General features: G+C 39.7%; 1 protein-coding gene across 2 annotated transcripts; it reads left to right on the top strand.

Moving 5' to 3' along the window:
* Window positions 1-4,154: 4,154 nt before the first annotated feature.
* On the top strand, window positions 4,155-12,982 carry LOC121296955 (carbonic anhydrase 15-like). 2 transcript variants are annotated; one of them, XM_041222922.1, is made up of 9 exons: window positions 4,155-4,417; window positions 5,978-6,061; window positions 7,770-7,805; window positions 8,031-8,201; window positions 8,531-8,676; window positions 9,198-9,290; window positions 11,122-11,188; window positions 11,590-11,756; window positions 12,432-12,982. In XM_041222922.1, exons 2-9 carry the CDS (start codon window positions 5,995-5,997, stop codon window positions 12,627-12,629), a joined length of 945 nt encoding a protein of 314 aa, XP_041078856.1. In that variant the 5' UTR covers window positions 4,155-4,417; window positions 5,978-5,994; the 3' UTR covers window positions 12,630-12,982. The 2 variants fall into 2 exon arrangements, with proteins under 2 accessions (XP_041078856.1, XP_041078855.1); XM_041222921.1 differs by having other exon boundaries at window positions 5,883-6,061.
* Window positions 12,983-13,307: the final 325 nt, after the last annotated feature.

The raw sequence follows: 13,307 nt of genomic DNA, 5'->3' as shown, positions 1-13,307 counted from the left end.
GTCCCGCTGTCTGAACTTTTCTTTCTGCCAGCATTCTCAAATACCCACAAATGCTCTAAAGAAAATCTCTTCCATTGTTTAAATGTTAAGAGGGGTTTCTGCTCTTGCGTAGTTGGAATTATTAAACGCATACCTCGTCCCCGGTTAGTTTCTTACCTCCACTGATGCAATGGGAATTCCCACGTCAAACAAAGAACCGCACTGTTGGAACGACAGAGACTCCAGAGAAGCGACTCAACCTGGCTGGCACACCTGCGCCGAATATCACGAAAGAATTTTAAGCTAAAGGGAAGGAAATACCCTGTTTCGCTTTTAAAGTGTAATCTAATATTTAACGGAAATCTGTAGGGCACGAACCGCGACTGCTTTACAGGCATTTAAAAATTATTAAAAAAAAAAAAAAAACGTGCTAAGACATTTTTGGTCCAACATTTTTGTTTTCATTTAGGCAATCTAGAGTTGTGGGTGTGGGGCCACAATATTAATGAATATTAAAATAGAATATTGCTCCAGCAATTCTAGCAAAGCCATATGTCACATGCATGAGTATTGGTTTCCCCTCGCCTCCCCTGAATATACCAGACTTTGCTCATTATATTTTAACGTGGGTTTATTTGCAGCAGGTGAATTGCATTATGCTCATATTTGCCGAATGGATCAAGCCACCCTTTGTGTTGTCACTTCAGAGCAGATTTAGCAATGGCCCGAATGCTCCACCTGCTCATTTCAATAACATTCCTAGCAAGGGGAGCTCTGATAACCAGAACTGGCTGGAGGGCACTGAAGGCATTGAGAAAGACTTTGTGTGGAAACACTGCCACCATGGGCAATTAGGACAGGGCTGGGTTGAATTGTTCTTAAGAGATGCATGGCCATCCCTTCATTTTTAATAATTCATTATTTCAGGGGCTGCAACAACATGTTCTCCAGTGTGGTTGACCAGAGTGATCACTTCACTCTCAACACTGCAGAGAGGGGTCTAAAATAACCGCTCAACACTGAGAACAGTGCAATCTAGGAATACTGTAACAATTCCTCTCAACACCAGTTAAGCTTGGTGTTGGGTATGGTCCTATATCATTTTTGTACGACTTATTTGCACGTAAGACACTGAAACTATGAAGTCAGTGTGGGGTTGTCTTTTTGCAAAGGCACTTCGACCAAAATAAATTATTTTGAGTTTCTATTCAATGACGCAATTTACAGTTTAAAGTCTGAATCAGTACCATGGTCAGCTCGAACGATATACAGTCTACCAGTAGGGGGTGCTACAAACACTTGAATTTTACCATAGAAAGCACGCTTGTGTCATTTAAAGTTGTTCATAAACAGAAACGCATTTATATATATATATATATATATATATATATATATATATATATATATATATATATATATATATATATATATATATATATACATATATACACACACACACACACACACACACACACAATGGTCGCAGTAACTAAGTATAATTTCTTGACTGAGAAAGCAATTGTATTGCTCGCATATTTCCCGCCTCATTTTTTCTAATTCCTGCATGTGGTATATAGACTATAATGCTGAGGGGCAGTCCTGTAGGTTTCTAGTATAGTTCCCATTCCTAGACTGTGTCTGGTAGGCTGGCATGGCACGATTTCACCCCACTGACTCAAAGCCGGTTCTCTGTAATCAGAACAAACACTGTGTTTGAGAAAGGGCAGCCCGGCAGATCGGTGTTTTGAGACTAAACGATCTTACAATGGCAGCCTCCCGGTGGAGTTGGTGAACACTGATACCTGAGACACTGAACCTTCCCCGCTGCACTCACACGAGTTTGACTTCATAAATCGGAGATTTGTCAGCTTCCTGTTTCTTTCCCATAACTTTTTAGGGGAGAAAAGTGTCATTTAATTCTGTTCCACTATCGGTGCCGAAGAAAAGAGCAACGTCATGTGTTAGCAATGCTGGGGTATGGGAAATCAACAGTGTGCACATGCCCTCATCAAATAAACCAAACCATTTAATGAACCGAAGCAGATCTATTTAAAGGGCTTTCTGGTTTAAATTGCATTAGGATATGCACAGGCCCGTTCACAATGAATTGTTAAATAGGTGGGTATTTAAATGGACATTCCGGAACTTGTCATAACCAATACGGGAATAGAACGTATGGGAAATATTATTTGCCAGTTTTGCCAGTCTCCCTAGTGGATACCCATGCAATTCTAGCCAGACCACTTTCGGTTGAATCGCTGCTACTGTAACAGGAGTGGAGCTGCAGCTTTATACAATGAAAAAATGACGCAAGCAGGGCTAAAAAGGAACGTGGGCAATGCATTGTAAACAAACTGTAATGCGCGAAAGATCAGTTCAGACTAGCCTGATTTTAAAAGCATTTAGTAAAACTGACACCAATATGGTTCGTATAAAACTGATTGTGGAACTTTTAAATTAAGGGTTCGTATGAATTATTGTAGAATTGATCACAAGCTGTCCAATACTCGAATGTTAATGAAGTCAGTAATACAAATGTTTAACCCTATATGAATCCAGTTCAGGCGCTATAGTAACCCTATATGAATCCAGTTCAGGCGCTATAGTAACTCTATATGAATCCAGTTCAGGCGCTATAGTAACGCTATATGAATCCAGTTCAGGCGCTATAGTAACGCTATATGAATCCAGTTCAGGCGCTATAGTAACTCTATATGAATCCAGTTCAGGCGCTATAGTAACCCTATATGAATCCAGTTCAGGCGCTATAGTAACGCTATATGAATCCAGTTCAGGCGCTATAGTAACTCTATATGAATCCAGTTCAGGCGCTATAGTAACTCTATATGAATCCAGTTCAGGCGCTATAGTAACGCTATATGAATCCAGTTCAGGCGCTATAGTAACCCTATATGAATCCAGTTCAGGCGCTATAGTAACTCTATATGAATCCAGTTCAGGCGCTATAGTAACCCTATATGAATCCAGTTCAGGCGCTATAGTAACACTATATGAATCCAGTTCAGGCGCTATAGTAACGCTATATGAATCCAGTTCAGGCGCTATAGTAACGCTATATGAATCCAGTTCAGGCGCTATAGTAACCCTATATGAATCCAGTTCAGGCGCTATAGTAACTCTATATGAATCCAGTTCAGGCGCTATAGTAACCCTATATGAATCCAGTTCAGGCGCTATAGTAACGCTATATGAATCCAGTTCAGGCGCTATAGTAACGCTATATGAATCCAGTTCAGGCGCTATAGTAACACTATATGAATCCAGTTCAGGCGCTATAGTAACCCTATATGAATCCAGTTCAGGCGCTATAGTAACTCTATATGAATCCAGTTCAGGCGCTATAGTAACGCTATATGAATCCAGTTCAGGCGCTATAGTAACTCTATATGAATCCAGTTCAGGCGCTATAGTAACGCTATATGAATCCAGTTCAGGCGCTATAGTAACGCTATATGAATCCAGTTCAGGCGCTATAGTAACTCTATATGAATCCAGTTCAGGCGCTATAGTAACCCTATATGAATCCAGTTCAGACGCTATAGTAACTCTATATGAATCCAGTTCAGGCGCTATAGAAAGGGATTGTGGTGTTTTATATTTAGCCTCGGTGCATTGTGCACGTGGATGCTTTGGAACGTGGACTTGGAACCGTGATAGAAATCTGACACTTGGCTGATCCATTCCAGAGCTATGAGTCTGCATCTGTATTTATTCCTTCTCGTAAGATGAACAGCAGCCCAGGAGCGCAAGCAGCACATGCCCCCAGTGGATGGAATGAATTTTAATGACGTCATTGCATAACAGTTGCCGTATTTAATCAGTGTTAATGGGGCGAATTGTTTAGAAGAAACGTGACTAATCTGACGCTGCGAATGCAGTCATTGTGTACAGCCAATATGCAGTGCCGTGTATACAGCATTGGGTTGTCTGTAGTGTATAAGGGTACAATGCATTTCATCACAGTTGTGTGAACATGTCAATACAGCACACTGATAACACGTGGCTTTAGTATTGTCAATAGATCACAGAAGTTACAATACAGAATGAGTCTGCATGTGATAAAGGATTGCAATGGACTTGATGTGCTGGTGACCCTGGGTGTTTGCGCAGTAGTGGAGAGATCACTAACTATCCATTAAAGAAAGACAGCGGTTTGCAGTGAGCCCAGAGTTATGTGTATTTAGCCACAACAGTATTAATGGGGAATATGGAGAATGTGTTTTTGACAAGAATTTGATCATATTATCTATCAGACGAATTAATGTCGCAGCCAGAAAATGTTATTTTATTATCTAAAGTACTAAAGTTTTGGAACATTCGAATTTGCCGCCATCGTTTCATGCAAGATTCGTCTTTCAGCCGTTTAAATAAGACGACAACGTTATTCCACACGATATCTATCCAGTCTTGTTCAAAGGTAAGTTACATTTAACTGTTGTACCGCAGTAGTTTTTCTAACACAGTCGTTGCCGATTTTATCCAGCGATAAAATTTAACAAACTTGATGGCTTTTTTAAATGTTTGAGATTGGGCGCCCGCCGGAAACAATTACAAGCTTTACTTATTAACTGTCGTGTGTCATTTTACTCCTGCAGTCCAATGTCAGAGTTGACTTCAAACGCGTAAGAATGGCGTAAATGTTTAAAGTTGCTATTCAACCACTTTGAAACCACTTTCTGTCCTAACTCACTTTTCAATACCGTTGCGATATAGTAGTACCTGTCCACATTCAGGTAAGTTTAAATAGACGGTGTTCTGGTTCTGAACTCGTTTCCATGACGACGGCTGTCCCATCTCTTGCTAGGAGTGGATCCGCTGGTATATAGACCTGCATCATGTTTTGCCATCCTGTCCATGTGGAGGTGGATATTTTGTCACTTACATAGGCATTGTTTTTAACAGTTTTACATTAACGCCGTGAAATGTAAAGCTGTTTAAAGTGTTTAAACTGTAAAGCAAGACGTGCGCCTGCTTCAGAATATTGATTGACTGTATCGATACCATGTCGGTTTACCTGTCCACATTTAAGCTGTTCCGAGTCATCGAAACAGTACCGGCGCGAAACCTGCTCTTGTATGAGTTGTATCGGTACGACACCGATAAGAAGTCCAGTTTGGACAGGTGGTTCGGTACTGTTTCTGTACGGTTCCGTAGTCGATAACGGTATAAAAACGCTAGTGTGAGCTGCGCACAAGAAGCTGATTCTGCTGCTGCGTGGCCGCACAGGACGAATCATACAATATCCACCAGTTCGTTGCCCTACCAAGCATTTTTGGGGTCTTTTGTACTCGTTAATCATCTGGTTAAGATTGCTGATTTTAGTTTCGGTATTTTTCATCAAACCAATAAAATAAAAAGCGTGATTTAACTCAAAATGTGTTTGGATTATGGAAATAAAGTTTGGTTTAAAGTTAGCTGTTTTTTTTTTTTTTTTTAAAGACAAGGTTTTTGTGTTTTTTAAATGCACAAAGCGTCTCAATAATGTACTATAATTCGATATCAGACTGACGCTCAAAGCCGGATCTCTGACTTGAAATAGACCACACTGCGTGAAGCGGTGCCCTTTCTAAGAGTTTGAGTCTGAATATAATGTGGGGGCCGGCTTAGGCAAGTGCCCAGCCGTGTACAACACAGCGGTGCGTTCAATAGCAGGTCCCCTCCTAATGAATATTTAAGGCGAAGTAACGGCACTAAGACGTGTGTCTCGATGGGCAGGTTTTGCACTTGAATATAGTCACCCCATCCCTGCTATTATACTGCTGCTATTCAGAGAATCTGCGAAAAACATGATATACGAAGGAAAGCAGTAACGAACTTAAGTGTAAAAAATAAATAAATAAATAAACACAACCGTATTTTTTGTACGTTTTCTACACTTCAAGGAACCGAGGGAAAGGAAACACATAAGCCCGCTGCTTAGTGTGTATACAAAGCCATACCCTCGCTATTCTACTGAAAAGGATATATTTCTTTAAAGCAAGGAGAGGGATCAGCATGCCATTCCTGAGAGCTGCCCTAATTTTCCTCGCAGTGCTGCTGCCGGGGACCGAGTCATCCGGGGGTAAGTTACTGCCCTATGATTGCAATTCTATTTGTGTTAATATTTGTGTGCTTTTATTTGTGTGTAGTGTACCAGAGCGACTTGACTAAGATCCAAATTGAATTATAGATTACTACAGCGTTAATGTAACACTGTTACATATTTTCATCAAATTTGGCTTTGTTCTACGTAACTAACTTTTTAACTGTCAAATAAGATGCGTAAAGCATGATTCGCATCACGTACGCCTGGGCGAAACTTGTTAACCGGCCACCAGACAGAGACGTCTAATGCCTCCAGTGTAATTTCGACCGCGGTTTTTCAGCGAATTTATTAATAATAATATAAAATGAAAACTGTTAGAGCGGGCAACGAGGAATGAGTTTGCTATGAAGACGTTGGCTTTTTGGTTCAAATGATAATATAACCTAACAATTATATTTGCTCAATCTGTACAATTAAAATCTCATTTAGTTTCCCAAAAAATGTCTAATGCACTTCTAATTTTTTTTTAAAAGTTAACTTTTTGGCACAGTGACGTCAAAGGCTCCAAGAAAAATCAAAGGTCTGGTGTTTGGCTGACGGAATGTGTGTTTTGGTCTTGCTTTAGAAAAATGTGCATTCTCTTTTTTGCTTTGCAGGATCTTTTTTTCTGTTGCATGTCTACTGTGCAGAGTGACAACACTTCCTCAGTCATGAGTTGTGTGGTTACCACATTTCAATATGGTCCGCTATGTAACTGTTGTAGCATACTAGCTTCAGTATTGCATAGTTTCTGTTGGGACTAGGATTCCCACCTGTCCCTCTTTTCCCTTGGTAGTCCCTCATTGTACGAAATGCCAGTACCATAAATTGAGCACAAGCTAGATGAAGCAAGATGCAATAGACACAATATGAGTTGGTTGTCAATACTGTCATAGCAGTATAGTCAGTGCTTCCTATTTAATGAATACAGGATGTCTAAAGAGAGTTTAAACTTAACCCCCCCACCCCACCCCCTTCCAGTCCCATTTTGTTGTACCTCAGAGGGGGCAACCCGAGTGGGGACTAAGGTTGGATACACGATTCTGTTGTCCACTGCTTGATAGTGCGTCCAAAGGAAACTAGAAGGCATGCTTTATTTGAATAAATGTATTTATACAGTATAGCGCTGGTGCTAGGAGAAGCCTTTCAATATTCAAACATCAACCCTCTTGCGTGAAACCCATTCATGTCTGTGCTGCCCTGAAGCACTGTCGATCGATGAAGTGCACCTCATTGCTGCCACCGCCCTGGCTGCTGGAATGTTTAACAGTGCTAATATCGATTCAGCTGAAATGGCACTTGAATTTTGAAAAGTCCTGTTTTTGTTCTAGCAACAGTAAGTGCATGTCTTTTTATATTGGGCACTCTCTCTGTGGCACTGCTGGAGCGAATGGGCTTGTTAAAGTCCTGGCCTTCTTTGGTTCCCAACACACTCTAGCAAAGTTCTGTGGACAGTTCTGAAGTGTATTCAAACATTGAGGTGCCCTGTATAGGTCTTTTTGAAAAGGAGTTTCAATGCATCCCTTTGCGTTTTAGGATATACTAAACTCCTGCAGATGTGATCCATGTGATTAACTAGGAAAGTTGAGTTTGAGTGCTCCAGTGTAGTTCTGGCATGTTCTTAATTGACAATTCTATTTACTACCAAAAAACACTGCTGTAATCCATATTTGAACTCTGTATCCATTTCTTTCTCTGACTTTAGGTACCTGGTGCTATGCTGCCCAGGATGCAGAATGTGGTAAGTCATTTATAAATGCTGTTTCTTATCATATTTATTCCTCCTATACTGTAAGCAAACATGCTTTTTCACTAAGCCTATCCCATCAAGTAGACACGTTTAGATTAGTGCCTTCATCAGTATACTATAAATGCACTTATGAATCCTGAAACGTTTGTCTGCCTGTCGTTTTTGAACAAATCCTTGACAGTGACTGGTTGATTTCTCATACATGAATTTCTGTAGCTCCTGCACACTGGAAAGTCTTGGATCATCAGTGTGGAGGTGTAAATCAGTCTCCCATTAATGTTGACCGCAAGAAAGCCAGAAGGAGCAATGAGTTGGATGCATTTGTTTTCAAGGGTTACAACGTCACCCCAGCAGGGGCCTGGTCAATTGTAAACAGTGGACATGCAGGTAAGTTTGAGGTGCAAAGGGTAGTTCACCAACTGCACTCTATTAGGGGGGAAACCAAGAATACAAAGCAAACAATCTTGCTATGTGGCAAGGTGTATATTTAGAAGTCATTTTTATTTCTTTGTATGAGTGAAATAACTATTAGTCTGATTAAAAATGAATGCCACAAACTTTCACAACCTTCCTTATTTAAGGCAGAACATAAAGAAACGCAGGCTTAACTATTGCTTCCAACTACAGTGCTGTAAAGGAGCACCGTACCACAGCTGGCACATGTAATGTGATTATTTCAGACAAGCCCTGTTAACTGTGTACTTGCTTATTTACAGTGCAGGTGAACCTTGGATCGGGCATCTCTGTGAGTGGGGCAGGCCTGCCTGCAGAGTACAATGCTTTACAGTTTCATTTCCACTGGGGCAAGCCTAATGGGAATGGGTCAGAACACCAGCTGGATGGAAATCGGTATCCAATGGAGGTAGGGAGAAGCACAATGCTTTGAAGTTGCACTTTTCTATGCAGGGACAGACCCTGATTAGACGCTTATCTTGGACTAACTATTGTTAACTTAGGCACGACAGCCCGAGGTTAGTGCTAATCAGGGACTCTAATGAAGCTTGATGTGTTTCATGTACAGATTCAGGTTCATTTTAGTCCCAGGTTAAGCAAGATTAAAAAACAGATCTAGTATTGTGGCCATTGCTCTGCACATTCAGTTAACCTGAACTGGTTGTGATGTGTCCAGTTCAGCCCTCTGCTTTTTCAAGCAAGCCTATTCATGTATATGATTTATCTGAGTACCAAGAGAGCTGTGTGTCAGTTTTAGCAGTAGTAAAACAAACATTTAACCACCTAAACCCTCCATTTAGTACTTAAGGGGTCAGCTTGCTAATAACTGCCAAAAGCTTACGTTACTGATGTGATAGTTGAAACCTACCCAACAAGAAAAAATCCACACAGCCTATTGAACAGTAAAATACACTAACTATTTATTTGCAGGTCCATATTGTCCACATGCATTCCAAATATACTGATATAAAAGTTGCTGTGACAGATCCCAATGGGTTAGCAGTGTTGGGCTTCTTCTTCAAGGTAAGGCATTTTCCTGTAATGTTATATAGTAGCTTATTTGATGTCTTGATCTTGTTTGCAACAATCAGAAATGAAAATGTGTGGGAAGTTGCTAGTTTTGAATATTTGTTTTTAATGGTGGTTATACATGCCCTAGATTGCTGATCCATAGTCTGCTAAAAATAAAGTAACGTGCAAGACGGCTACCTAAGCAATCGGTACTAAGCCAAAAGTTACATGAAATCCTTCAGACATCCCTAATTAAGAGCATAAAGCAATTCAATAGACATGACTGAAGCTGCTAATGCTCACATTTCATCTCCATGTGCTTTTATCAAGAACCTCTCCAGGGAGATGTACACAGTAGCAACTTTTTATCAAGAACTATTGATTGGATTAGGTGTTCTTCTTCTAGTTAATTAGATTACTTTAAAATATAGCACTACCATCCTTGATCTTTGTACTTCGTTCTAGCAGACCCTTCTATAATATGCACACTGTAATGACTTTTTTTGTTTTACATCGAGATCTCTCTCTCTCTCTCTCTCTCTCTCTCTCTCTCTCTCTCTCTCTCTCTCTCTCTCTCTCTCTCTCTCTCTCTCTCTCTCTCTCTCTCTCCACCAAGGTGTTCCATTGTTGTCCTGTTAAGACTTTTAAGGTGCCTGGGGGGGGGGGGGGGGGGCTGATATTCTCAAGTTATCTCGCAGTTTAACTTTGGAGATACTGCATATCATTGAGACCTACTCGCACATGCAGGATTAAGTTTCGCCAGGTGTGGCAGCTTTATTTCAATCTGCAATTTCCTTTCACAGTGTTGGCACAGAGGTTCCTTTATGCAACTTTCTGAACTGCTAAAACCCTCCTTTTTGCATCCAACAAGAGAAGAGATGGCAGATATTCCCTGAAATTGTTCACTGTATTTCCTTTAGCCATGGATACTCTTTCTGTGTCCGAGGGTGAAATCAGAGTCGGCCACACATTCCGTATTGTTTTATACATTGTTTGCAGGTGGGGTGTTTTGTTTTTTGGTTTTTGGTTTTTTTTTGCTAGATTAGTTCAGCATTTATGCCCTCTCTGGACTGACTCATGCTGTTTCAGACTATCAAATTACAGTACTGTTTCTTTAAAGCTTTGAATGCCCTTTCCAAACCATCAGGAGCTTCTTTTCGAAACGTTGCAGTGACGTGATTTAAATGAAAGTGGAAATGGGGCAAAGGCTGCAGCCACTGGACTTTTTTTTTTTTTTGAGGTCCCTTTTCTTTTTTACAGTCTAGACATGCTCAGTATTTTTGGAGAAGCCTTCATCTGAATATACCACAAGGAAATGATCAGGGTTTAAGTGATGCTGTTTGGATGCAGCCCAGAGTCATATCTGAAAAATTGAAAAAGATATTCCAGGAATACATGCAACAAAGGAGGCATCAATAAATACTTCAGAAATTGAGTTTGGAAATGCTTAAATACAGATTTTAATAATTCAACACTGCCTTGTGCTGCCTGTTTCAGTAGCACTATGCATAGACTGGAACCCAGTATAGTTGCAGAAGAAAAGGTTTTAAACTTTGCAGTGTAAGTGAACAAGCTTTTGATAAACTCTCTCCACAAGAAACCCATAACTTGGCCAGATAACATTAGTGATTGCTTTTGATCCGTGTGGTTACCTGACATATGTTGGTACATAAATGCCTAGTTTATTTCAGACTTAGCAAATATGCAGTAAAGGAGGGTTTAAAACAAGGTTCATTCCAGTTGTAGCCTTTTTCTCTAGTACAATAGTATTCTGTTTAATAAAACATGAACAGAATTGCCACCTCTTTTTAATGGAATTTGTTTAACTTTTTTTTCCCTGCAGGTGTCCAAAACGGATAACCCAAACTACAACACAATTATCGATGGATTGCAGAGTGTTCGCTATAGTGGTAGGTGTAGTGCCGTACAGTACAATTTCAAATCTGCTGCTTCAATTTGCATGCATAGTTTGTAGACCTTTAACATTCCCATTGGGTAAGTATGATCCTTCCCCTTGTTTTTTGGCAATATTTGACCCTGTAAGGCATAAACATTGTATTCTCAAATTTAGCACAGCTGTAAAATATAAAAGATTTTCACAGCTGTAAAAACACGGTAAAAATTTTTGCTTTGCCACTTATGTGTGTGTGTGTGTGTGTGTGTGTGTGTATATATATATATATATATATATATATATATATATATATATATATATATATGATAAAAGATCTTTTAGTGATCAGATAGAAAGGGAAAGTTACATTTTTTTGGGAGATTTAAGTGGGCACGGTTCAATGTTTTTTCTTCACAGGTGATTCGGTGGATTTGGCCTCTACGTTCCGTCTGGACAGTCTGCTTCCTTCAGAAAACCTCCTGAGCAGATATTACCGGTACTGGGGCTCTCTCACCACTCCAGGCTGTGCTGAGGCAGTTATCTGGACTGTGTTTGAGGATCCCATCCCCATTAGCAGCGCCCAGGTACGCTTGCCCCTCCTTGACTTGTATCACATGATATATTACTCAACTGTCTTCACAAATAAATCCCCAACAAGTTAGACTTGGTGTACATTTTTCTATGCTTTATTGAAGACTCGAGAAACTGACATTTATTCAAAAGACCAGAAAACATAATATTGTCATTTGGTGTCAATCGCAAGTGAAACCACTACAAGCCTGTCGTCTACTGTAATATTTGATTTATACAATCTTTGAAATTATTTCTGTATGTGAAGTTGTGTGACTGTTTTGTTTTTTCATTAAACTGCCATATTGCAGAAACCTGACCACTAGTGGCTAGTGTGCAACATTACTTTGAGTTTAGCATCGGCTACAAAAGTCTTTTTTTAAAGATTTAATCGCTGACCCCTCCTGAAGTTTTTGGGTGAATTAGGAAATGATGGTTTCATCATGGATTCCATTCAAAGCAAATTTCTCAGTGTAGCCACCTACCTGACTATGAAGTTTTTACAAGAATTCTGGCAACAAATACCTTGCATTAACTTCATATACAGAATCAACTTTTTTTGGCGAGCTTGTAATTCCTAATCAAGTTCTGGTAAGGTGTTGCATACAATAAGTATTTTCTCTCTTCCTCTCTCTCTCTCTCTCTCTCTCTCTCTCTCTCTCTCTCTCTCTCTCTCTCTCTCATTTCAGTTAAGTGCCTTTGTGAACTCTGTGCATTTCTCGGCCAGTGGGCAGACGGAAGTGAAAATGCAAGACAACTTCCGCCCTGTTCAGGCTTTGAACAGTCGTAGGATTTATGCTTCAAAGCAGGCTAGCTTGAGCAGCAGCACTAGTCCTGCCCTTTCTAGTGTCCTTCTGTTTCCTTTACTGGCCATCAGGCTGCTGTAAATGCTATCTTGTTCACAAGCCAATATTTGTGAATACTGTTTGAAGGTCAGTAAACATGTTCTTCCAAAACTTGGAAAGAAGGATCCACATCAAGTTTTACATTTTATCAAAGTTTTTTATAATATGAGTTGTTTAAGTGAATGCATATTATATAATAAGATAGATTAGGAATATACATAACTGTACATATGTTATTGATTTAGTAAAGGAAAGCCTAATGTAGATGCTTTTAAAAATATTTATGTAAAATACTCACGATGCACTGTCTGGAAGTGAAAATAAAAGTAATTTTAAAACGTGTGTTTTGTACTGTTAATATTGTCACGCTCCATAAACAAGTCAAATTGAAATGATGTTTTTGTAAAGTGATTTTTAAAGGAAAGACTGGTTCATGTGCTAACAGGGTTGAGATTTAGGGTTTTATCCTTTGAACAGATGAAGTGTAACACTGCCCTCATGGTAAACTGGTCTGCCTAACTAGTTCAGAACTGGATATTGGGTAGTAGAAGCTATTTTGGGCACAGTTAAGCCTGCAGCTCTGTTAACATTAAGTCAGAGTTAAAAATATATTGCTATTGGAATGCCTTTTTAAAGGAGCTGAGCTTTTTATAAAGGTCATGTAAACCCTGTAACATGGAAATAAATCAATGGGCAGTTTTTATATGAAGTGAGGGAAAA

The sequence above is a fragment of the Polyodon spathula genome, chromosome 22 (genome assembly GCF_017654505.1).
Source record: "Polyodon spathula isolate WHYD16114869_AA chromosome 22, ASM1765450v1, whole genome shotgun sequence".
Taxonomy (NCBI): domain Eukaryota; kingdom Metazoa; phylum Chordata; class Actinopteri; order Acipenseriformes; family Polyodontidae; genus Polyodon; species Polyodon spathula.
This window is presented reverse-complemented; position numbering and strand designations above follow the sequence as displayed.

Excerpts from the sequence above, each read along its gene's own strand:
- LOC121296955 (XM_041222922.1), top strand. The coding sequence starts at position 5,995 with ATGCCATTCCTGAGAGCTGCCCTAATTTTCCTCGCAGTGCTGCTGCCG. Across the intron at positions 7,806-8,030 it reads TGCCCAGGATGCAGAATGTG|CTCCTGCACACTGGAAAGTC; the intron begins GTAAGTCATTTA and ends GAATTTCTGTAG. Across the intron at positions 8,677-9,197 it reads GAAATCGGTATCCAATGGAG|GTCCATATTGTCCACATGCA; the intron begins GTAGGGAGAAGC and ends ATTTATTTGCAG.